The sequence below is a fragment of the Bufo bufo genome, chromosome 11 (genome assembly GCF_905171765.1).
Source record: "Bufo bufo chromosome 11, aBufBuf1.1, whole genome shotgun sequence".
Taxonomy (NCBI): Eukaryota; Metazoa; Chordata; class Amphibia; order Anura; family Bufonidae; genus Bufo; species Bufo bufo.
In genome coordinates, this window is record NC_053399.1 from 525,573 (window position 1) to 551,365 (window position 25,793).

The following is a 25,793-nucleotide window of genomic DNA, read 5'->3' on the forward strand; positions in this document are numbered from 1 at the left end:
TGTGACCCTCAGGAAATGTCAGGTTTGGGAACTCTTTACTTCCAGGTGTCTCAGTGCTCTGACCACAGCATTCCTCTCTGCGGGGGTGATAATAGTTATATCTCTGAGACTGGGGGTAGTAGTCAGTCAGATGTATGGGGTAGTGATCCCCGACCCCTGATAGTACAGACAGGGGAGGGGGCGTCCGGTATACCCAGGATGAGAAGACGCACAGGAGCAGCACCAGGTGTCATGGTGGGGGGCACCATCATCTGCTATGGCCGTTCCTGTCAGGTACTGGTGGAGGGTACATTGACCAGCCTCCGGTACACCCAGGACATCATGTATGGTGAGGAGACGCACAGGAGCAGCATTAGGTGTCATGGTGGAGGGCACCATCATCTACTATGGCCGTTCCTGTCAGGTACTGGTGGAGGGGGGGACATTGACCAGCCTCCGGTACACCCAGGACATCATGTACTGTGAGGAGACGCACAGGAGCAGCACCAGGTGTCATGGTGGGGGGCACCATCATCTACTATGGCCGTTCCTGTCAGGTACTGGTGGAGGGTACATTGACCAGCCTCCGGTACACCCAGGACATCATGTACTGTGAGGAGACGCACAGGAGCAGCACCAGGTGTCATGGTGGGGGGCACCATCATCTACTATGGCCGTTCCTGTCAGGTACTGGTGGAGGGTACATTGACCAGCCTCCGGTACACCCAGGACATCATGTGCTGTGAGGAGACGCACAGGAGCAGCACCAGGTGTCATGGTGGGGGGCACAATCATCTACTATGGCCGTTCCTGTCAGGTACTGGTGGAGGGTACATTGACCAGCCTCCGGTACACCCAGGACATCATGTACTGTGAGGAGACGCACAGGAGCAGCACCAGGTGTCATGGTGGAGGGCACCATCATCTACTATGGCCGTTCCTGTCAGGTACTGGTGGAGGGTACATTGACCAGCCTCCGGTACACCCAGGACATCATGTACTGTGAGGAGACGCACAGGAGCAGCACCAGGTGTCATGGTGGAGGGCACCATCATCTACTATGGCCGTTCCTGTCAGGTACTGGTGGAGGGTACATTGACCTGCCTCCGGTACACCCAGGACATCATGTGCTGTGAGGAGACGCACAGGAGCAGCACCAGGTGTCATGGTGGAGGGCACCATCATCTACTATGGCTGTTCCTGTCAGGTACTGGTGGAGGGTACATTGACCAGCCTCCGGTACACCCAGGACATCATGTACTGTGAGGAGACGCACAGGAGCAGCACCAGGTGTCATGGTGGAGGGCACCATCATCTACTATGGCCGTTCCTGTCAGGTACTGGTGGAGGGTACATTGACCAGCCTCCGGTACACCCAGGACATCATGTACTGTGAGGAGACGCACAGGAGCAGCACCAGGTGTCATGGTGGAGGGCACCATCATCTGCTATGGCCGTTCCTGTCAGGTACTGGTGGAGGGGGGGACATTGACCAGCCTCCGGTACACCCAGGACATCATGTACTGTGAGGAGACGCACAGGAGCAGCACCAGGTGTCATGGTGGGGGGCACCATCATCTACTATGGCCGTTCCTGTCAGGTACTGGTGGAGGGTACATTGACCAGCCTCCGGTACACCCAGGACATCATGTACTGTGAGGAGACGCACAGGAGCAGCACCAGGTGTCATGGTGGGGGGCACCATCATCTACTATGGCCGTTCCTGTCAGGTACTGGTGGAGGGTACATTGACCAGCCTCCGGTACACCCAGGACATCATGTGCTGTGAGGAGACGCACAGGAGCAGCACCAGGTGTCATGGTGGGGGGCACAATCATCTACTATGGCCGTTCCTGTCAGGTACTGGTGGAGGGTACATTGACCTGCCTCCGGTACACCCAGGACATCATGTATGGTGAGGAGACGCACAGGAGCAGCACCAGGTGTCATGGTGGGGGGCACCATCATCTACTATGGCCGTTCCTGTCAGGTACTGGTGGAGGGTACATTGACCAGCCTCCGGTACACCCAGGACATCATGTACTGTGAGGAGACGCACAGGAGCAGCACCAGGTGTCATGGTGGAGGGCACCATCATCTACTATGGCCGTTCCTGTCAGGTACTGGTGGAGGGTACATTGACCAGCCTCCGGTACACCCAGGACATCATGTACTGTGAGGAGACGCACAGGAGCAGCACCAGGTGTCATGGTGGAGGGCACCATCATCTACTATGGCCGTTCCTGTCAGGTACTGGTGGAGGGTACATTGACCTGCCTCCGGTACACCCAGGACATCATGTGCTGTGAGGAGACGCACAGGAGCAGCATTAGGTGTCATGGTGGAGGGCACCATCATCTACTATGGCTGTTCCTGTCAGGTACTGGTGGAGGGTACATTGACCAGCCTCCGGTACACCCAGGACATCATGTACTGTGAGGAGACGCACAGGAGCAGCACCAGGTGTCATGGTGGAGGGCACCATCATCTACTATGGCCGTTCCTGTCAGGTACTGGTGGAGGGTACATTGACCAGCCTCCGGTACACCCAGGACATCATGTACTGTGAGGAGACGCACAGGAGCAGCACCAGGTGTCATGGTGGAGGGCACCATCATCTGCTATGGCCGTTCCTGTCAGGTACTGGTGGAGGGGGGGACATTGACCAGCCTCCGGTACACCCAGGACATCATGTGCTGTGAGGAGACGCACAGGAGCAGCACCAGGTGTCATGGTGGAGGGCACCATCATCTACTATGGCCGTTCCTGTCAGGTACTGGTGGAGGGTACATTGACCAGCCTCCGGTACACCCAGGACATCATGTACTGTGAGGAGACGCACAGGAGCAGCACCAGGTGTCATGGTGGAGGGCACCATCATCTGCTATGGCCGTTCCTGTCAGGTACTGGTGGAGGGGGGGACATTGACCAGCCTCCGGTACACCCAGGACATCATGTGCTGTGAGGAGACGCACAGGAGCAGCACCAGGTGTCATGGTGGAGGGCACCATCATCTACTATGGCCGTTCCTGTCAGGTACTGGTGGAGGGTACATTGACCAGCCTCCGGTACACCCAGGACATCATGTATGGTGAGGAGACGCACAGGAGCAGCACCAGGTGTCATGGTGGGGGGCACAATCATCTACTATGGCCGTTCCTGTCAGATACTGGTGGAGGGTACATTGACCAGCCTCCGGTACACCCAGGACATCATGTATGGTGAGGAGACGCACAGGAGCAGCACCAGGTGTCATGGTCGAGGGCACCATCATCTGCTATGGCCGTTCCTGTCAGGTACTGGTGGAGGGTACATTGACCAGCCTCCGGTACACCCAGGACATCATGTGCTGTGAGGAGACGCACAGGAGCAGCACCAGGTGTCATGGTGGGGGGCACAATCATCTACTATGGCCGTTCCTGTCAGATACTGGTGGAGGGGACATTGACCAGACTCCGGTACACCCAGGACATCATGTACTGTGAGGAGATGCACAGGAGCAGCACCAGGTGTCATGGTGGGGGGCACCATCATCTACTATGGCCGTTCCTGTCAGGTACTGCTGGAGGGGGGACATTGACCAGCCTCCGCTACACCCAGGACATCATGTACTGTGAGGAGACGCACAGGAGCAGCACCAGGTGTCATGGTGGAGGGCACCATCATCTACTATGGCCGTTCCTGTCAGGTACTGGTGGAGGGTACAATGACCAGCCTCCGGTACACCCAGGACATCATGTACTGTGAGGAGACGCACAGGAGCAGCACCAGGTGTCATGGTGGAGGGCACCATCATCTACTATGGCCGTTCCTGTCAGGTACTGGTGGAGGGTACATTGACCAGCCTCCGGTACACCCAGGACATCATGTACTGTGAGGATACGCACAGGAGCAGCACCAGGTGTCATGGTGGGGGGCACAATCATCTACTATGGCCGTTCCTGTCAGGTACTGGTGGAGGGTACATTGACCAGCCTCCGGTACACCCAGGACATCATGTATGGTGAGGAGACGCACAGCAGCAGCACCAGGTGTCATGGTGGGGGGCACCATCATCTACTATGGCCGTTCCTGTCAGGTACTGGTGGAGGGGGGGACATTGACCAGCCTCCGGTACACCCAGGACATCCATGTGCTGTGAGGAGACGCACAGGAGCAGCATTAGGTGTCATGGTGGGGGGCACAATCATCTACTATGGCCGTTCCTGTCAGGTACTGGTGGAGAGTACATTGACCAGCCTCCGGTACACGCAGAACATCATGTATGGTGAGGAGACGCACAGGAGCAGCATTAGGTGTCATGGTGGGGGGCACAATCATCTACTATGGCCGTTCCTGTCAGGTACTGGTGGAGGGTACATTGACCAGCCTCCGGTACACCCAGGACATCATGTACTGTGAGGAGACGCACAGGAGCAGCACCAGGTGTCATGGTGGGGGACACAATCATCTACTATGGCCGTTCCTGTCAGGTACTGGTGGAGGGTACATTGACCTGCCTCCGGTACACCCAGGACATCATGTACTGTGAGGAGACGCACAGGAGCAGCATTAGGTGTCATGGTGGGGGGCACAATCATCTACTATGGCCGTTCCTGTCAGGTACTGGTGGAGGGTACATTGACCAGCCTCCGGTACACCCAGGACATCATGTACTGTGAGGAGACACACAGGAGCAGCATTAGGTGTCATGGTGGAGGGCACCATCCGTACTGTGAGGAGACGCACAGGAGCAGCATTAGGTGTCATGGTGGAGGGCACCATCATCTACTATGGCCGTTCCTGTCAGATACTGGTGGAGGGGACATTGACCAGCCTCCGGTACACCCAGGACATCATGTACTGTGAGGAGACGCACAGGAGCAGCACCAGGTGTCATGGTGGGGGGCACCATCATCTACTATGGCCGTTCCTGTCAGGTACTGGTGGAGGGGGGGACATTGACCAGCCTCTGGTACACCCAGGACATCATGTACTGTGAGGAGACGCACAGGAGCAGCACCAGGTGTCATGGTGGGGGGCACCATCATCTACTATGGCCGTTCCTGTCAGGTACTGGTGGAGGGGGGGGACATTGACCAGCCTCTGGTACACCCAGGACATCATGTACTGTGAGGAGATGCACAGGAGCAGCACCAGGTGTCATGGTGGGGGGCACAATCATCTACTATGGCCGTTCCTGTCAGGTACTGGTGGAGGGTACATTGACCAGCCTCCGGTACACCCAGGACATCATGTACTGTGAGGAGACGCACAGGAGCAGCACCAGGTGTCATGGTGGGGGGCACCATCATCTACTATGGCCGTTCCTGTCAGGTACTGGTGGAGGGGGGGACATTGACCAGCCTCCGGTACACCCAGGACATCATGTACTGTGAGGAGACGCACAGGAGCAGCACCAGGTGTCATGGTGGGGGGCACTATCATCTACTATGGCCGTTCCTGTCAGGTACTGGTGGAGGGGCGGACATTGACCAGCCTCCGGTACACCCAGGACATCATGTACTGTGAGGAGACGCCCAGGAGCAGCACCAGGTGTCATGGTGGAGGGCACCATCATCTACTATGGCCGTTCCTGTCAGGTACTTGTGGAGGGGGGGACATTGACCAGCCTCCAGTACACCCAGTAATTTTTGAAGTGATAAACAATAACGGCGGAGCTACTCATTACTGAGTTCATGTTTGGAAGTTGGATTTCTGTTTTTGGGGGGGTTTAGTTTTCTTTTGGAGGTGTGGTCCTAAACTTTTGATCAGCTGAAAAACAGCCCGTTTCAGTTTATTTGTTGTTTTCATTAAATTGAATGCTCAAAAAATGTTTTGTCTCCCTCCCATTTCTTCTTGTTGCATGTTGAAGCTCTACTTGGAACCTTAAGATCCAGCCATGCTAAATAGTTTTTTTTGCCATTTTTCAAGTGGTCTTAAACTTTTGATCAGGACTGTATATGGAGGATGTGGTCGTGTCCAGTGTTATATATGGAGGATGTGGTCGTGTCCAGTGTTATATATGGAGGATGTGGTCGTGTCCAGTGTTATATATGGAGAATGTGGTCGTGTCCAGTGTTATATATGGAGGATGTGGTCGTGTCCAGTGTTATATATGGAGGATGTGGTCGTGTCCAGTGTTATATATGGAGAATGTGGTCGTGTCCAGTGTTATATATGGAGGATGTGGTCGTGTCCAGTGTTATATATGGAGGATGTGGTCGTGTCCAGTGTTATATATGGAGGATGTGGTCGTGTCCAGTGTTATATATGGAGGATGTGGTCGTGTCCAGTGTTATATATGGAGGATGTGGTCGTGTCCAGTGTTATATATGGAGGATGTGGTCGTGTCCAGTGTTATATATGGAGGATGTGGTCGTGTCTAGTGTTATATATGGAGGATGTGGTCGTGTCCAGTGTTATATATGGAGGATGTGGTCGTGTCCAGTGTTATATATGGAGGATGTGGTCGTGTCCAGTGTTATATATATGGAGGATGTGGTCGTGTCCAGTGTTATATATATGGAGGATGTGGTCGTGTCCAGTGTTATATATGGAGGATGTGGTCGTGTCCAGTGTTATATATGGAGGATGTGGTCGTGTCCAGTGTTATATATGGAGGATGTGGTCGTGTCCAGTGTTATATATGGAGGATGTGGTCGTGTCCAGTGTTATATATGGAGGATGTGGTCGTGTCCAGTGTTATATATGGAGGATGTGGTCGTGTCCAGTGTTATATATGGAGGATGTGGTCGTGTCCAGTGTTATATATGGAGGATGTGGTCGTGTCCAGTGTTATATATGGAGGATGTGGTCGTGTCCAGTGTTATATATGGAGGATGTGGTCGTGTCCAGTGTTATATATGGAGGATGTGGTTGTGTCCAGTGTTATATATGGAGGATGTGGTTGTGTCCCTGTGTCCAGTGTTATATATGATGGTTGTAGATCTGTGCAGTCAGTTGGATGATGATCGCTCTGTAGAGAACTTCTGACCGCGCTTTGCTCTGCGCTCCCGTGGCCTGGGTGACGTTGCTGCTTTTACTTTTTCTTTGATGTCCACAGATTTTCAGACACAAAGGATTTTACAATTGATTATTTATTTCTATATTGATGGGGGGAGGGGGGCTAATGTCAGCGACGTGTTGTGACAACGACTCATTTCCCTTCTTTCTCCGACCATTCCTTGTAAGCTCCAAGGTAATTCCGAGCACTGAAAGAAAAACGCAAAGAAGTTTGAGAGCACATACTACAACCCCCAACATAATAACCCTACAAACATAAACAATCACCACCATCACGATGAACACGTGACCCTGACAGGTATAGTGTCTCTGTGGCAAAGGATGGGGTTCTAGACCTATTTGAAGGGGGACTGGCAGTGATGTCTTCGGGAGGCCTACTGGACCTCCTCCCGTCAGCAGTCTCCTTCATGTGCATGAGATGGTAGATCTTTGTATTGTGGATGTACTAAGAGTCTGTCCTGTGTCAGAGAGTCTCCGGGAGCAGTCGTCTTTCCCAAAGTCCTGGCTCTTGTACGTCAATACCCACAGGACTTAACAGCAGGGCTGAGGTGGACGACAATTAGACTGTCAGAAAAACAACATATGAAGGACCTATCAATACTGGCAGCAAACACAGTTAAAATAACCAGTGGATGACGGGATCCAAATACTGAAGGTCATGGAAGGAGCGGATGAACCAGCAATGGTATGAGGTCAGACCCTGATGTTGGAGGAGGGGGTCTGGTTTGCAGTCTTCATTCTGGTGGTGAATGGGGTTGAGGTCAGTGCTCTGCGGGTCGGTCAGGTTCTTCCAGATTTCTTCAACCATGTATTTATGGGGCTTCTGCACTGGGGTGCAGTCATGGAAGAAGAGTATTGGGCTTTCAACAAACTATTCCCACACAGCTGTCACCATGCAGTTGAAGCATTAAGATTTCTCTTCAGGAGTCAGCCGTGATCTTAGTTCCAGTGAAGACCCCTCCACAGCATTATCCCCTCGTTCACCAGACTGTAGGGAGGGTGCAGGTAACATTCTCCTGGCCTTCACCACACTCCTCCCTTAGACCTCCAGATATTCTGTAAGTAATCATACAGTTAACATGCTTGCCATCGTACCCAAAACCCCATATTTTCTGACTCTGCTTTTCTGCCATGATTGGTCATCATGGCCAGTCTTGTCATCATCATCATTCTTGTGCTCCTCCTCCATTAGTGGTAGGTTCTCATCCTTCTCCTCCTCCATGGGACTGTTTCCTTGTGGGTCCCCAAAAGCTACAGGATGGACAGAGGTGGGTTAGCTGTTCCACTATCCCTTGTTGAATCAGCGTGAGTATCTGTTCGAAGATAAATATGAAGGGGATTAGATCGTTCGTGCTGCGGTTGTCCCTTCTGACAAATCTGGCGGCCTCTTCGAATGGCTTCAGAACGCGATAGGCGTCTTTTATTAGCTGTCACTGCATGGACATGAAACACTTGCTCCCTGCTGAGGTGGCCTGGTTCATGACACAATCATTCATGGCTTTAGGTTGCTCTTACAGATAAGCGTATGCAAAGTGCAACTCCAGCAGGTTGGAACATTATGGATCAAGCAGTGCAATAGTCGACTGATCTGTTTCTGCAAGTCCAAGAGAGCACTTCTTACCATATAAGAATGGCTGAAATGTGACGACCGTCTCCTTGACATGGTCATTACCTCCCACAAACCGATGTACGTTTTCAAAAAAACTAATTTGATCATGTGCATCATACTGGGAGCATATCTTGTTTACTCCCAAATGCAGCATGGCCAGGATGTCGCAGTCATTGTCGCTAACCACATCACCCGGTTGGAGTCTGCGGGTTGACAGCCAGCGGATTATCTGCTGCTTGAAGTATTTTAGCAACTGCTTGCCTGTGTGGTTACTCTCGTCCAGGCCGCTCAGCTCCAACACTGGAGGAAACTTGTTCCGGCAGCTGCCGACCCCTTCTATTTTCCCACAGTAACCTTTGACGCGGCTTCACGTGCTGCAGTAGAGCGGTTTCTGAACACTCGTGGTGTAATTTCATCCTGCAGATCTTGCACACGGCTGTGGTTTTGTCTCTCAGCACTGTGGAGAAAATCTAGAGCCATCCATGTTCTATCAGATGACGAGGCATGGATCTTTTCTTTCCTACTCTTCTGTTAACCAAACCCGTGACTTTACATTTATAGGTCTAATAATAAAATGTCTTGTACACGTGATAAAACGGTAACAGAATGTTATTTACAGACAAAGGTGCAATTAAACCAATCCCCCTTCTACAAACACAGTGCACATTGGTATTGACAATTTACAATGGTAATGATGCATTCATTGCATTAAAATGCTTTTACTGTAATTGTTCAAAATCTTGAAGTAATACAAAGTCTTACTGAAATGCCCAATTACAAACGGTAGATAAGTTGAATAAACAGATTTTTAGGAAAAAGGGATTCTTGTATTGTAACAAATGTATGCTATTGATGCTGACATTAGGCTTATGAACTGTATCAATTACTGTCACGGAAGGTGTACAGCAAACAAGAAGACACAAAAGGAAGATCTGACTGACTGGATCCAAAACTAAGGAACAAAAGGGATAGCCCTGCAACAGACCTGACTCTCTCCCTATCTGCTCAGCCTATGCAAAATTCTCAATGGTAGAAGATCGCATATCCTCGTACCTCGACTGTATAACACCTGAACACCCTATAATAGTGAGGGGACACGACCACCGGCTCCCTACACTTGATACGGAGGGAGTCAGGGTCACCTGAGATCCAGCAAAATACAAATGTATGAACAAAACTTATCTGTATAAGACTCAGTAGAAGCATCCAGCATGCATACACTCCAGGAAGTTGTATAAACCGCAAAGTGATGCAGTATGGGAAGGGATTTAAAGGGATGCAATCAGTGCAACTACATGACAGCTGAGAGAGGCTAACGAGATGAGAAAATGAAAGCAAAACAAAAGGAACCTCAAGGAGGAGGTTCTGAAGGACGTCTGTCAGAGCTTCTCAGATGTCTGGTGGTGACAGTACCCCTCCTTCTACGAGTGGACTCCGGACACTCGGAGCCCACCTCGTCAGGATGGGACCTATGGAAAGCCCTGATGAGACGAGTGGCCTTAATGTCCGTCACTGGGACCCACATCCTCTCCTCAGGACCATAACCCTCCCAATGAACGAGGTACTGGAGAGAACCGCGGACAACACGAGAATCCACAATCCTAGAGACCTGAAATTCAAGATTACCATCAACCACAATCGGAGGAGGAGGCAAAGACGAGGGTACAATGGGTTGGACATAAGGTTTTAATATGGACTTATGAAAAACATTATGGATCTTCCAAGTCTGAGGAAGATCAAGACGGTAGGCAACAGGATTGATGACGGACAAGATTTTGTAAGGCCCAATAAACTTAGGACCCAACTTCCAGGAGGGAACCTTCAATTTGATATTCTTAGTAGACAACCACACCAGATCACCAACATTCAGATCCGGACCAGGCACACGTCTCTTATCCGCCACACGCTTATATCTCTCACTCATGCTCTTTAGATTATCCTGAATCTTTTGCCAAATCGATGACAAAGACGAGGAGAATCTGTCCTCATCAGGTAAACCAGAAGACCCTTCTCCAGAGAATGTCCCAAACTGCGGATGAAACCCATATGCACCAAAAAATGGTGACTTATCAGAGGACTCCTGACGACGGTTATTTAAAGCAAACTCAGCAAGGGATAAAAAAGAACACCAATCCTCCTGATTCTCCGCCACAAAACAGCGCAGATATGTCTCCAGATTCTGATTTGACGCGCTCTGTCTGACCATTCGACTGCGGGTGGAAAGCAGAAGAGAATGACAACCGAACCCCCAAGCGAGAACAGAAAGCCTTCCAGAATCTGGAAACAATGTCTGAAGGAATACCATGCAATTTGACAATGTGATAAATAAATGCCTGCGCCAGCGTCTTAGCATTGGGCAAGCCAGGAAAAGGAATGAAATGCACCATTTTGCTAAAACGATCCACCACCACCAGAATCACAGTCTTCCCCAAGGAACGAGGCAGGTTCGTAATGAAGTCCATGGACAGATGTGTCCAAGGACGGGAAGGAATGGGTAACGGAAGGAGAGGACCTGATGGCCGTGAATGAGGGACTTTGGCACGAGCGCAGGTCTCGCAGGCTGCCACAAAACCCTCAACCGACTTACGAAGCGCCGGCCACCAGAATCTCCGAGCGATGAGATCCACTGTGGCTCTTGCCCCCGGGTGCCCACCAAGGACAGTATCGTGGTGCTCCTTAAAAACCTTGTGTCTTAAAGCGAGAGGCACAAACAACCTCCCAGGAGGACAAAGATCAGGAGCCTTTGACTGGGCTACCTGAACCTCTGCCTCCAATTCAGGATAAAGAGCAGAGACCACCACACCTTCAGCCAAAATGGGACCCGGGTCTTCAAAATTCCCACCTCCCGGAAAACAACGTGACAGGGCATCCGCCTTCACATTCTTAACCCCAGGGCGGAAGGTGACAACAAAATTAAACCTTGAAAAGAACAAAGACCATCTGGCCTGTCTCTGGTTCAGACGCTTGGCTGACTCCAAGTAGGCCAGATTCTTATGGTCAGTAAACACGGTAATAGGGTGTCTGGCTCCCTCTAGCCAATGGCGCCATTCCTCAAAAGCTAACTTGATGGCCAACAACTCCCTATCTCCCACATCGTAATTTCTCTCTGCGGAGGAGAGTTTCTTCGAGAAAAAGGCACACGGTCGCCATTTGGCAGTAGAGGGACCCTGAGACAAGACCGCACCCACACCCACCTCAGAAGCATCAACCTCAACTATGAAGGGTAGAGAGATATCAGGTTGTACCAAGATGGGAGCGGAAGCAAAACTCTCCTTAATATTAGAAAAGGCCTTACGCGCCTCTACCGACCAGGAGGAAAAATCTACCCCCTTTCTAGTCATATCAGTGAGTGGTTTAACAACAGAGGAATAATTCAAAATAAACTTCCTGTAATAATTGGCAAAACCCAGAAAACGCATCAGCGCCTTCTGATTCTCAGGAAGCTCCCACTCAAGCACAGCGCGGACCTTCTCGGGGTCCATGCAAAAACCAGAAGCGGAGAGAAGAAACCCCAGAAATTGAGTTTCTGGAACCGCAAACACACATTTTTCCAGTTTAGCGTACAATGTATTCTCCCGCAGGATGAGAAAGACCAGACGTAAATGTTCCTTATTAGTTTTGAAATCAGGAGAAAAAATCAAAATGTCATCTAGATACACTAATACAAATTTCCCCATTAAATGATAAAAAATGCTGTTCACAAAATGTTGGAAGACGGCCGGAGCATTCATCAAACCAAAAGGCATAACCAAATTCTCAAAATGGCCCTCAGGGGTATTGAAAGCCGTCTTCCATTCGTCTTCTTCTCTGACCCTGACCAGGTTGTATGCCCCTCTTAGATCCAATTTGGAAAAGACTTTAGCCCCAACAACCTGGTTAAACAGGTCCGGGATCAGAGGAAGCGGATAAGGGTCACGAATAGTGATACTGTTCAGCTCCCTGAAATCCAGACAAGGTCTTAAAGAACCATCTTTTTTCTTAACAAAGAAAAAACCAGCGGCAACAGGTGACTTCGAGGGTCGTATGTGTCCTTTTCTCAGACTCTCAGAGATATAAGTACGCATAGCGACCCTCTCAGGTTGGGAGAGATTGTATAAACGAGATTTAGGCAGCTTGGCGCCTGGGATGAGATTAATGGGGCAATCGTACTCCCTGTGCGGGGGCGAATCCTGAACTCCACTCTCAGAGAAGACATCCAAAAATTCAGAGAGGAAAGGTGGTACAATCTTAGTAGAAACCTCAGAAACAGATGTTATGAGGCAATTCTCTCTGCAAAAGTCACTCCAACCATTTATTTGCCTCGCTTGCCAATCAATGGAGGGGTTATGTTTAGTGAGCCAGGGTAGCCCCAACACTAGAGGAGTAGGCAACCCGCTTAAGACGAAACATGACACATCCTCAACATGAGCATCACTCACAATTAAACGGATATTGTGAACTATGCCCTTTAACGATTTCTGAGAAAGTGGAACGGAATCAATAGCAAAAACAGGAATATCCTTTCCCAAAGTGCATACCTGGAAACCATGAGTTATTGCAAATTGATTATCAATGAGGTTGACAGCTGCTCCACTATCCACAAAAATCTCACAAAAAATGCTCTTGCTCTCTAGCGCCACCCTAGCAGGCAGGACAAAACGGGAACTACAAGCAAACGGAAAACCTTCAATTTCAGCATCAACCTTGCCAATAGTAACAGATGGAAGGTTTTTAGAGGATTTTTTTCTTTTTGTTTCTTTATTACTCCCAGAAAACTGCCTGAATCTCCTAGAGGGACAAACATTTGCCAGATGATTTATACCTCCACAACAAAAACAAACCCTCCCCTGCGGGCTGAATCTTCTATTGTCAGAGGCAATCAACCCCAGCTGCATGGACTCCTGCTCAGAAGGGGCTGAGAGCGACTGAGACCCCTGTGTACTGAATGAGACCGCCGCACTGTCCTTGGACTGAGTATGACAGGAAGGAGAGATCTCTCCTCTCTCTCTAAGACACCTGTCAATACGAACAATTCATCACCGATGCTCGCCCATTCGCAGTGCCGGTATAGTGTTCATTCCCTGTGCTGGCATCAGCCTCAGGGAAAGAACTGCGCATGAGCGAGCTCACGGCAATCTATCGGTGATGAAAGGAGGAGATTCGGAGGACATAGGCGGTGCTGGGCTCTTTCACAGGCGGGCGTGGCTGGGCACCAGGAAGGTTCGTACAGCCCCTTGGGCACCTACAAGACTAATTTACATATCTCTAAAATCCTTTTTTAAAGAAAATAAAAGCACACAGCCCTATAGGACAGGTATATTGCGGACATGCTAGCGACGAGCTAGCCGTGCATGTCCGCATCTCTATAGCCAAAAACTTGGTGACAGAATCCCTTTAAGATCACTGAGGTCCTCCTCTCTATCCTGTAGAATTAAGCTCTAATGGTTGGCTGGGTCCTTCTTCTACTGTGGAGTGTCAGTGGGCTCTTTGCCCATTTGTACAGTGCTACAGAGCAGGTTTACACACACTTACTGTCTGTAGCCCAAGCCCAGGGCGATCTCTGTGGCCTGCTGGCCCCGCTTGCCCATCTGGCAGTGAAACACCAGGTTGTTGTCGGGCTGCGGCTTCTCTACAAGGTATTTCTGTTTGAAGGCTTCCGGATCCATCTTCAGCGCATCTTCTAGATCTGTGACTGGAAGAACCGAGAAGAGAAAATCCTGTGTGATATAGCGGCACTGGGCATTGGATATGTATACATGCCCAACCCCATAATTAGGTGGGTCACTTTTTATCAGGACTGTATAAAGGACAGAATGGTGAAGGATGAGCAATGGACAGGAGGATGTGCTCCACCTTTCATACCTGGAATATTTACAGAGCTGGGGATCTTCCCGGCATTCACTTCTTTTGGCGACCTCACGTCAAAGATCTGAAAGTTTCCAGAGCTGATCAGCTTCTTCAGCTCGTCATATGAGATGACTGCATCTGCCAACAGGGTAATGCAAGGTCCATGTAAGAGGGGCACCATGCACCCTAATAACCACCCAGCACCTGTGCTACACCACCTATTATGAGATGGCATGTCTCCTGTCCTGTGGGTGATGCGAGGGCATGTAACCTGTCTACTGGATGATGGGATGACATGCCATGTGTCTGGTAGATAATGAGAGGTCATGGGGGGTGGGGTGGGCATCTTGCATATCTGATGGATGATGGGAGGGCATGTTGGGAGTCTATACTTATCATCCGACTCACACCCACACTGTGTTGTCCATCTTCTACACCCTCTGTACCCCGGCCTCTCGCCTGCACTCACGGTGTTGTCCTCCTTCTCCCCTGTACACTGACCTCTCACCTTCACTCATGGTGTTGTCCTCCTTCTCCCCTGTACCCCGGCCTCTCACCTTCACTCATGGTGTTGTCCTCCTTCTCCCCTGGACCCCGGCCTCTCGCCTGCACTCACGGTGTTGTCCTCCTTCTCCCCTGTACCCCGGCCTCTCGCCTGCACTCATGGTGTTGTCCTCCTTCTCCCCTGGACCCTGACTTCTCACCTTCACTTATGGTGGTGTCCTCCTTCTCCCCTGTACCACGGCCTCTCGCCTGCACTCACGGTGTTGTCCTCCTTCTCCCCTGGACCCCGGCCTCTCATCTGCACTCACGGTGTTGTCCTCCTTCTCCCCTGTACCACGGCCTCTCGCCTGCACTCACGGTGTTGTCCTCCTTCTCCCCTGGACCCCGGCCTCTCATCTGCACTCACGGTGTTGTCCTCCTTCTCCCCTGTACCACGGCCTCTCGCCTGCACTCACGGTGTTGTCCTCCTTCTCCCCTGTACCCTGTACTCTTGCCTCTCGTCTGCCCTCATGGTGTTGTCCTCCTTCTCCCCTGTACCCTGACCTCTCACCTTCACTCATGGTGTTGTCCTCCTTCTCCCCTGGACTGCGGCCTCTCGCCTGCACTCATGGTGTTGTCCTCCTTCTCCCCTGGACCCTAGCCTCTCGCCTGCACTCATGGTGTTGTCCTCCTTCTCCCCTGGACCCCGGCCTCTCGCCTTCACTCACCGTGTTGTCTTCCTTCTCCCCTGTACCCTGTACTCTTGCCTCTCGTCTGCCCTCATGGTGTTGTCCTCCTTCTCCCCTGTACCCTGACCTCTCACCTTCACTCATGGTGTTGTCCTCCTTCTCCCCTGGACCCCGGCCTCTCGCCTGCACTCATGGTGTTGTCCTCCTTCTCCCCTGGACCCTAGCCTCTCGCCTGCACTCACGGTGTTGTCCTCCTTCTCCCCTGTACCACGGCCTCTCGCCTGCACTCATGGTGTTGTCCTCCTTCTCCCCTGGACCCCGGCCTCTCGCCTGCACTCACGGTGTTGTCCTCCTTCTCCCCTGGACCCTAGCCTCTCACCTGCACTCATGGTGTTGTCCTCCTTCTCCCTGGACCCCGGCCTCTCACCTGCACTCATGGTGTTGTCCTCCTTCTCCCCTGGACCCTAGCCTCTCGCCTGCACTCACGGTGTTGTCCTCCTTCTCCCCTGTACCACGGCCTCTCGCCTGCACTCATGGTGTTGTCCTCCTTCTCCCCTGGACCCTAGCCTCTCGCCTGCACTCACGGTGTTGTCCTCCTTCTCCCCTGGACCCCGGCCTCTCGCCTGCACTCATGGTGTTGTCCTCCTTCTCCCCTGGACCCCGGCCTCTCGCCTGCACTCACGGTGTTGTCCTCCTTCTCCCCTGGACCCTAGCCTCTCACCTGCACTCATGGTGTTGTCCTCCTTCTCCCCTGGACCCCGGCCTCTCACCTGCACTCATGGTGTTGTCCTCCTTCTCCCCTGGACCCTAGCCTCTCGCCTGCACTCACGGTGTTGTCCTCCTTCTCCCCTGTACCACGGCCTCTCGCCTGCACTCATGGTGTTGTCCTCCTTCTCCCCTGGACCCCGGCCTCTCGCCTGCACTCACGGTGTTGTCCTCCTTCTCCCCTGGACCCTAGCCTCTCCTGCACTCATGGTGTTGTCCTCCTTTCCCCTGGACCCCGGCCTCTCACCTGCACTCATGGTGTTGTCCTCCTTCTCCCTGGACCCTAGCCTCTCGCCTGCACTCACGGTGTTGTCCTCCTTCTCCCTGTACCACGGCCTCTCGCCTGCACTCATGGTGTTGTCCTCCTTCTCCCTGGACCCGGCCTCTCGCCTGCACTCACGGTGTTGTCCTCCTTCTCCCCTGGACCCTAGCCTCTCACCTGCACTCATGGTGTTGTCCTCCTTCTCCCCTGGACCCCGGCCTCTCGCCTGCACTCATGGTGTTGTCCTCCTTCTCCCTGTACCCTAGCCTCTCACCTTCACTCATGGTGTTGTCCTCCTTCTCCCCTGGACCTGCGGCCTCTCGCCTGCACTCATGGTGTTGTCCTCCTTCTCCCTGGACCCTAGCCTCTCGCCTGCACTCATGGTGTTGTCCTCCTTCTCCCCTGGACCCCGGCCTCTCGCCTTCACTCACCGTGTTGTCTTCCTTCTCCCCTGTACCCTGTACTCTTGCCTCTCGTCTGCCCTCATGGTGTTGTCCTCCTTCTCCCCTGTACCCTGACCTCTCACCTTCACTCATGGTGTTGTCCTCCTTCTCCCCTGGACCCCGGCCTCTCGCCTGCACTCATGGTGTTGTCCTCCTTCTCCCCTGGACCCTGGCCTCTCGCCTGCACTCACGGTGTTGTCCCTCCTTCTCCCCTGTACCACGGCCTCTCGCCTGCACTCATGGTGTTGTCCTCCTTCTCCCTGGACCCCCGGCATCTCGCCTGCACTCACGGTGTTGTCCTCTTCTCCCTGGACCCTAGCCTCTCACCTGCACTCATGGTGTTGTCCTCCTTCTCCCCTGGACCCCGGCCTCTCACCTGCACTCATGGTGTTGTCCTCCTTCTCCCCTGGACCCTAGCCTCTCGCCTGCACTCACGGTGTTGTCCTCCTTCTCCCCTGTACCACGGCCTCTCGCCTGCACTCATGGTGTTGTCCTCCTTCTCCCCTGGACCCCGGCCTCTCGCCTGCACTCACGGTGTTGTCCTCCTTCTCCCCTGTACCACGGCCTCTCGCCTGCACTCATGGTGTTGTCCTCCTTCTCCCCTGGACCCCGGCCTCTCGCCTGCACTCACGGTGTTGTCCTCCTTCTCCCCTGGACCCTAGCCTCTCACCTGCACTCATGGTGTTGTCCTCCTTCTCCCCTGGACCCCGGCCTCTCACCTGCACTCATGGTGTTGTCCTCCTTCTCCCCTGGACCCTAGCCTCTCGCCTGCACTCACGGTGTTGTCCTCCTTCTCCCCTGTACCACGGCCTCTCGCCTGCACTCATGGTGTTGTCCTCCTTCTCCCCTGGACCCCGGCCTCTCGCCTGCACTCACGGTGTTGTCCTCCTTCTCCCCTGGACCCTAGCCTCTCACCTGCACTCATGGTGTTGTCCTCCTTCTCCCCTGGACCCCGGCCTCTCGCCTGCACTCACCGTGTTGTCCTCCTTCTCCCCTGTACCCTGTACTCTTGCCTTTCGTCTGCCCTCATGGTGTTGTCCTCCTTCTCCCCTGTACCCCGGCCTCTCGCCTGCACTCATGGTGTTGTCCTCCTTCTCCCCTGGACCCTAGCCTCTCGCCTGCACTCATGGTGTTGTCCTCCTTCTCCCCTGGACCCTAGCCTCTCGCCTGCACTCATGGTGTTGTCCTCCTTCTCCCCTGGACCCTAGCCTCTCGCCTGCACTCATGGTGTTGTCCTCCTTCTCCCCTGGACCCCGGCCTCTCGCCTGCACTCACGGTGTTGTCCTCCTTCTCCCCTGTACCCTGGCCTCTCACCTTCACTCATGGTGTTGTCCTCCTTCTCCCCTGGACCCCGGCCTCTCACCTGCACTCATGGTGTTGTTCGGGTTCTTGGAGTCCCAGTTGAGGTAGACGTTTCCTGAGTAACATTGCAGTTTGCTTCCTCCCTTTATATAACCCTCTCCTTCAGCCCCTCCCCAAGAGTCATGTGACAGGGCGTGGCTCCTTCTGGTTCTGTGCTCATTATACAAGTTCCAGTGGAAGCCTGCAGGAAAGATCCCACAGCACAGTCCCCTCATCTTCAGTCTGTATCCCAGTTCTCCTCCTGCCCGGAGGCTATGTTTGGGAATAATTGGCGATGCAGTAATGTGAATTGCGGAGCCTTGTTCAGGAATTGCTCCTATGGTATTTGCCGCAGGAGTGAGCAATGATCTTGTGGTATCAGTGTTTTTGTACTGTGGCACTGTACCTGTATGTGTACTATTGAAGGAGCTGCTGCTCCCTGTTCCTGCTGTCACACTGATGTCCAGTAGGGGTAACCTGTGCTGGGCGGGACACTATCTGTAAAGTGCCGCTGGATTGTCCACAGTCCCTCACACTGATGTCCAGTAGGGGTAACCTGTGCTGGCCGGGACACTATCTGTAAAGTGCTGCTGGATTGTCCACAGTCCCTCACACTGATGTCCAGTAGAGGTAACCTGTGCTGGCCGGGACACTATCTGTAAAGTGCCGCTGGATTGTCCACAGTCCCTCACACTGATGTCCAGTAGGGGTAACCTGTGCTGGCTGGGACACTATCTGTAAAGTGCCGCTGGATTGTCCACAGTCCCTCACACTGATGTCCAGTAGGGGTAACCTGTGCTGGCCGGGACACTATCTGTAAAGTGCTGCTGGATTGTCCACAGTCCCTCACACTGATGTCCAGTAGAGGTAACCTGTGCTGGCCGGGACACTATCTGTAAAGTGCTGCTGGATTGTCCACAGTCCCTCACACTGATGTCCAGTAGAGGTAACCTGTGCTGGCCGGGACACTATCTGTAAAGTGCCTGCTGGATTGTCCACAGTCCCTCACACTGATGTCCAGTAGAGGTAACCTGTGCTGGCCGGGACACTATCTGTAAAGTGCTGCTGGATTGTCCACAGTCCCTCACACTGATGTCCAGTAGGGGTAACCTGTGCTGGCCGGGACACTATCTGTAAAGTGCCGCTGGATTGTCCACAGTCCCTCACACTGATGTCCAGTAGGGGTAACCTGTGCTGGCCGGGACACTATCTGTAAAGTGCCGCTGGATTGTCCACAGTCCCTCACACTGATGTCCAGTAGGGGTAACCTGTGCTGGCCGGGACACTATCTGTAAAGTGCTGCTGGATTGTCCACAGTCCCTCACACTGATGTCCAGTAGGGGTAACCTGTGCTGGCTGGGACACTATCTGTAAAGTGCTGCTGGATTGTCCACAGTCCCTCACACTGATGTCCAGTAGAGGTAACCTGTGCTGGCCGGGACACTATCTGTAAAGTGCTGCTGGATTGTCCACAGTCCCTCACACTGATGTCCAGTAGGGGTAACCTGTGCTGGCTGGGACACTATCTGTAAAGTGCTGCTGGATTGTCCACAGTCCCTCACACTGATGTCCAGTAGGGGTAACCTGTGCTGGCCGGGACACTATCTGTAAAGTGCTGCTGGATTGTCCACAGTCCCTCACACTGATGTCCAGTAGGGGTAACCTGTGCTGGCTGGGACACTATCTGTAAAGTGCTGCTGGATTGTCCACAGTCCCTCACACTGATGTCCAGTAGAGGTAACCTGTGCTGGCCGGGACACTATCTGTAAAGTGCCGCTGGATTGTCCACAGTCCCTCACACTGATGTCCAGTAGAGGTAACCTGTGCTGGCCGGGACACTATCTGTAAAGTGCTGCTGGATTGTCCACAGTCCCTCACACTGATGTCCAGTAGAGGTAACCTGTGCTGGCCGGGACACTATCTGTAAAGTGCTGCTGGATTGTCCACAGTCCCTCACACTGATGTCCAGTAGGGGTAACCTGTGCTGGCCGGGACACTATCTGTAAAGTGCCGCTGGATTGTCCACAGTCCCTCACACTGATGTCCAGTAGAGGTAACCTGTGCTGGCCGGGACACTATCTGTAAAGTGCCGCTGGATTGTCCACAGTCCCTCACACTGATGTCCAGTAGAGGTAACCTGTGCTGGCCGGGACACTATCTGTAAAGTGCCGCTGGATTGTCCACAGTCCCTCACACTGATGTCCAGTAGGGGTAACCTGTGCTGGCCGGGACACTATCTGTAAAGTGCTGCTGGATTGTCCACAGTCCCTCACACTGATGTCCAGTAGGGGTAACCTGTGCTGGCTGGGACACTATCTGTAAAGTGCTGCTGGATTGTCCACAGTCCCTCACACTGATGTCCAGTAGAGGTAACCTGTGCTGGCCGGGACACTATCTGTAAAGTGCTGCTGGATTGTCCACAGTCCCTCACACTGATGTCCAGTAGGGGTAACCTGTGCTGGCTGGGACACTATCTGTAAAGTGCTGCTGGATTGTCCACAGTCCCTCACACTGATGTCCAGTAGAGGTAACCTGTGCTGGCCGGGACACTATCTGTAAAGTGCTGCTGGATTGTCCACAGTCCCTCACACTGATGTCCAGTAGGGGTAACCTGTGCTGGCCGGGACACTATCTGTAAAGTGCTGCTGGATTGTCCACAGTCCCTCACACTGATGTCCAGTAGAGGTAACCTGTGCTGGCCGGGACACTATCTGTAAAGTGCTGCTGGATTGTCCACAGTCCCTCACACTGATGTCCAGTAGAGGTAACCTGTGCTGGCCGGGACACTATCTGTAAAGTGCCGCTGGATTGTCCACAGTCCCTCACACTGATGTCCAGTAGGGGTAACCTGTGCTGGCTGGGACACTATCTGTAAAGTGCCGCTGGATTGTCCACAGTCCCTCACACTGATGTCCAGTAGGGGTAACCTGGGCTGGCCGGGACACTATCTGTAAAGTGCTGCTGGATTGTCCACAGTCCCTCACACTGATGTCCAGTAGGGGTAACCTGTGCTGGCCGGGACACTATCTGTAAAGTGCCGCTGGATTGTCCACAGTCCCTCACACTGATGTCCAGTAGAGGTAACCTGTGCTGGCCGGGACACTATCTGTAAAGTGCTGCTGGATTGTCCACAGCCCCTCACACTGATGTCCAGTAGGGGTAACCTGTGCTGGCCTGGGACACTATCTGTAAAGTGCTGCTGGATTGTCCACAGTCCCTCACACTGATGTCCAGTAGGGGTAACCTGTGCTGGCCGGGACACTATCTGTAAAGTGCCGCTGGATTGTCCACAGTCCCTCACACTGATGTCCAGTAGGGGTAACCTGTGCTGGCTGGGACACTATCTGTAAAGTGCTGCTGGATTGTCCACAGTCCCTCACACTGATGTCCAGTAGGGGTAACCTGTGCTGGCTGGGACACTATCTGTAAAGTGCTGCTGGATTGTCCACAGTCCCTCACACTGATGTCCAGTAGAGGTAACCTGTGCTGGCCGGGACACTATCTGTAAAGTGCTGCTGGATTGTCCACAGTCCCTCACACTGATGTCCAGTAGGGGTAACCTGTGCTGGCTGGGACACTATCTGTAAAGTGCTGCTGGATTGTCCACAGTCCCTCACACTGATGTCCAGTAGGGGTAACCTGTGCTGGCCGGGACACTATCTGTAAAGTGCCGCTGGATTGTCCACAGTCCCTCACACTGATGTCCAGTAGAGGTAACCTGGGCTGGCCGGGACACTATCTGTAAAGTGCTGCTGGATTGTCCACAGTCCCTCACACTGATGTCCAGTAGGGGTAACCTGTGCTGGCTGGGACACTATCTGTAAAGTGCCGCTGGATTGTCCACAGTCCCTCACACTGATGTCCAGTAGAGGTAACCTGTGCTGGCCGGGACACTATCTGTAAAGTGCTGCTGGATTGTCCACAGTCCCTCACACTGATGTCCAGTAGGGGTAACCTGTGCTGGCCGGGACACTATCTGTAAAGTGCCGCTGGATTGTCCACAGTCCCTCACACTGATGTCCAGTAGGGGTAACCTGTGCTGGCCGGGACACTATCTGTAAAGTGCTGCTGGATTGTCCACAGTCCCTCACACTGATGTCCAGTAGAGGTAACCTGTGCTGGCCGGGACACTATCTGTAAAGTGCTGCTGGATTGTCCACAGTCCCTCACACTGATGTCCAGTAGGGGTAACCTGTGCTGGCCGGGACACTATCTGTAAAGTGCCGCTGGATTGTCCACAGTCCCTCACACTGATGTCCAGTAGGGGTAACCTGTGCTGGCCGGGACACTATCTGTAAAGTGCTGCTGGATTGTCCACAGTCCATCACACTGGATGGTCAATCTCCCATTCATGCACACTCTATACAATGGTTAAGCTTCTGCTTGGTGAGACAACACTCTATATATAGCTTGATTTTTCCCTAAGCCTAAAAACGCACACCTAACACTCCCCCACCCGACATGTTTCGCGGCTTCGTCAGGGGTATTGGGGTATTAGCCCCCAATTGGCTGTTTCTGTTTCTCCCTCATCCGGCACAGACTGGTTCACTACGTGGCAGACCTGGTGGACATTTAGACAGGAGTCCAATGTGCAGATCTTTCCCACTGGCCCATAAATCCTAACCCTTGTGAGTTGAGTCTAAGACACTAGAAAAATCGCATCTACTGCTTTAGCCAAAGTCCAGGCCCAAACACAATGGTACATGTCGGCCCGAGTGCTCTGCGGGATGTCTGCACACAGCACTGCTGTACCAGGCAGCCCATCAGTCCAGTAGAAACATGATTACGTGATGTGGCATTGAGCGCAGACTACATGAGGATCCACACTGGTGTGATGGGGGGTCCACACTGGTGTGATGGAGGACCGCACCAGTGTGATGGAGTGTGCATTGGTTTGATGGGGGTCCACACATTTATGATGGTGGACCGCACCGCTGTGATGGACATAGACGCCTGCGGTGCCCGCTGTGATGGAACTAGACGCCCGCGGTGCCTGCTGTGATGGAACTAGGCGCCCGCTGTGCCCGCTGGGATGGAACTAGATGCCCGCTGTGATGGAACTAGACGCCACCTTAAATTTTACATTTTGTATGTGTCTCTGATAAAATTGTTGGATTTCACCCCGAGCGCTGGATGGCTTCTCTAGAAGAATCTCGCCTTTACCCATAGATGGGTGACAGCCTCAGGGAGAGGAGAAAATGCTGAATCATAGTGACAACTCTCATTGTCTGCGGGAACAGTTCACAGGCAACTACACATTCCATAGAGGACTTCCTCTGCACATCTTCCCCTGGGTCCCCATGACCATCCCTGTGCAGGTCACTGGTCAGAACATGGTCTAGCTGGCAGTGTACATCATGTCCATCATAGTGGGAGCTCTGGGTAAAACTCTTGCTTGCAGGTTCCTGGGGCCTTAGAGCAGACAGAGACTATTCTCTCTCAGCTTGGGACCCTCTTAAGCACAGGCTGGAGCCCTATGAGATCTGCAGCCAAATCTGAGAAAGGAAGCACTGCACCTACTGGCCCTCCACTGAGGCAATGTCTGTCCCACACCTGTCATGGCGGCACCATGCACTAGGTGTGCAGCATGTTGTCTCCTCCTGGTCAGTGGGAGCCTTCTATGATGGAGGGGGTTTTGGCTGTCCCTAAGCGCTAAGCTACTTTGCCTCCTAAATCTGTGCTAGTTGGCTGAATGAAGGAGGAGATTGGCCTGATCCGCCATGAACATCTATCTGCGGCAGAGGGATGTTCATCCTCATGACCAAGTTATTGCCCCCTGGCTGAGCAAGTCTGGAGAATAGACCAAGGCCTAATAATGTCTGAAGAGGCGTCCAGCCACACCATGCTGAAAGCAGTGCCCGCAGGCTGCCTCCTAGGCCTCTTCCACCTGCTCACCTCCTACAACTGTGTGATGCCACCCTATACAGAGCCAGGAGGTGGCTACTAACGGCAGCCATATTGCCTAATATTCCTGGATTATTCAACTTAAAGACGTCCAAATCAGGCAGCGCTCTCTCCACGTTTCTTATGGCTTGTTATACCTGGAGAAGTGCAGGATTACTGCTCTGGGGGAGACTCGCCGCTCTGAGAGCTCAGGGAAAGCCGGGTCCTGGTTAGATCGGCACGGTCATCATTGGAGAGACATCCCAGCATGATCCTGACCTGTAACTCTTTCAGCCTGCCACTACCCAAGGAAAGGTCATCATCCTGGGTGTCAGCGAGATGGAAAGCGCAAAATAAAACCTCACTGAGGGATGGTGAACTGGATACAGGGCGCCCGAGAAGAAGTGCGGTAATCGTGTGAGACAGAATCCGGTATTGACCTTGTGCTTCTACTTGCATTCTGGGGATGGGGGTAAAGGAACAAAACAGTTGTGGCATCTGCACCCAACCCTCGGCAGAAAATAAGGAAAAATCCAAACCAGTATGGGAAGGATGATCACAGTAATGGACCAGCTCCATGTACCTGATAGTCTACTGCTTAATTCTTGGAGGGAGCATTTCGATAAAAGAACCCTGTAGGGCAGGGTTCAGCAACCTACGGCACTACAGCTGTTCTGAAACTACAACTACCAGCATGCTCCATTCACTTTCATAGGCGTTAGAAGAACAGCTGAGCATGTTTGCACCTGCGTCTTACCATGTGCTGACTCCGCTCTCTGTGTGGTGTCTCCAGGTCTTAGTATTTGTAGAGATCCTCCCGTTCCTTTATACAGTGAGTCATTAGTACATACATTATGTGTTAGCAGTGCTGGTGCAGTGTAGGTGAGGTAGTATTATCAGCATAGTGATACACCTGCGTCTTACCATGTGCTGACTCCGCTCTCTGTGTGGTGTCTCCAGGTCTTAGTATTTGTAGAGATCCTCCCGTTCCTTTATACAGTAAGTATAGAATTAGTATATACATTATGTGTTAGCAGTGCTGGTGCAGTGTAGGTGATGTAGTATTATCAGCATAGTGATACACCTGCGTCTTACCATGTGCTGACTCCGCTCTCTGTGTAGTGTCTCCAGGTCTTAGTATTTGTAGAGATCCTCCCGTTCCTTTATACAGTGAGTCATTAGTACATACATTATGTGTTAGCAGTGCTGGTGCAGTGTAGGTGATGTAGTATTATCAGCATAGTGATACACCTGCGTCTTACCATGTGCTGACTCCGCTCTCTGTGTAGTGTCTCCAGGTCTTAGTATTTGTAGAGATCCTCCCGTTCCTTTATACAGTGAGTATAGAATTAGTACATACTTTATGTGTTAGCAGTGCTGGTGCAGTGTAGGTGATGTAGTATTATCAGCATAGTGATACACCTGCGTCTTACCATGTGCTGACTCCGCTCTCTGTGTGGTGTCTCCAGGTCTTAGTATTTGTAGAGATCCTCCCGTTCCTTTATACA

At 52.4% G+C, this 25,793-nt stretch overlaps 2 protein-coding genes and 1 long non-coding RNA gene across 11 annotated transcripts in view; 2 read left to right on the plus strand and 1 right to left on the minus strand.

Moving 5' to 3' along the window:
- LOC120981593 lies at nt 1–23,948 on the plus strand. The gene is made up of 3 exons (XR_005774717.1): nt 1–139; nt 5,928–5,938; nt 23,938–23,948. It is a non-coding gene; the product is annotated as an uncharacterized LOC120981593 (long non-coding RNA).
- Nucleotides 1–25,793, plus strand: part of LOC120981589 (immunoglobulin superfamily member 11-like) — a 69,505-nt gene that overhangs the window by 4,802 nt on the left and 38,910 nt on the right. The window lies entirely within an intron of this gene.
- TSTD1 (thiosulfate sulfurtransferase like domain containing 1) lies at nt 7,041–18,533 on the minus strand. Of its 9 annotated transcripts, XM_040411130.1 has the most exons (5): nt 15,271–15,290; nt 15,173–15,221; nt 14,435–14,557; nt 14,105–14,264; nt 7,041–7,172 (listed from the first exon to the last, which is right to left on the minus strand). In XM_040411130.1, exons 2-5 carry the CDS (start codon nt 15,219–15,221, stop codon nt 7,118–7,120), a joined length of 387 nt encoding a protein of 128 aa, XP_040267064.1. In that variant the 5' UTR covers nt 15,271–15,290; the 3' UTR covers nt 7,041–7,117. The 9 variants fall into 9 exon arrangements, with proteins under 9 accessions (XP_040267064.1, XP_040267067.1, XP_040267068.1 ...); XM_040411133.1 differs by lacking the exons at nt 15,173–15,221; nt 15,271–15,290 and adding an exon at nt 18,425–18,533; XM_040411134.1 differs by lacking the exons at nt 15,173–15,221; nt 15,271–15,290 and adding an exon at nt 18,376–18,517.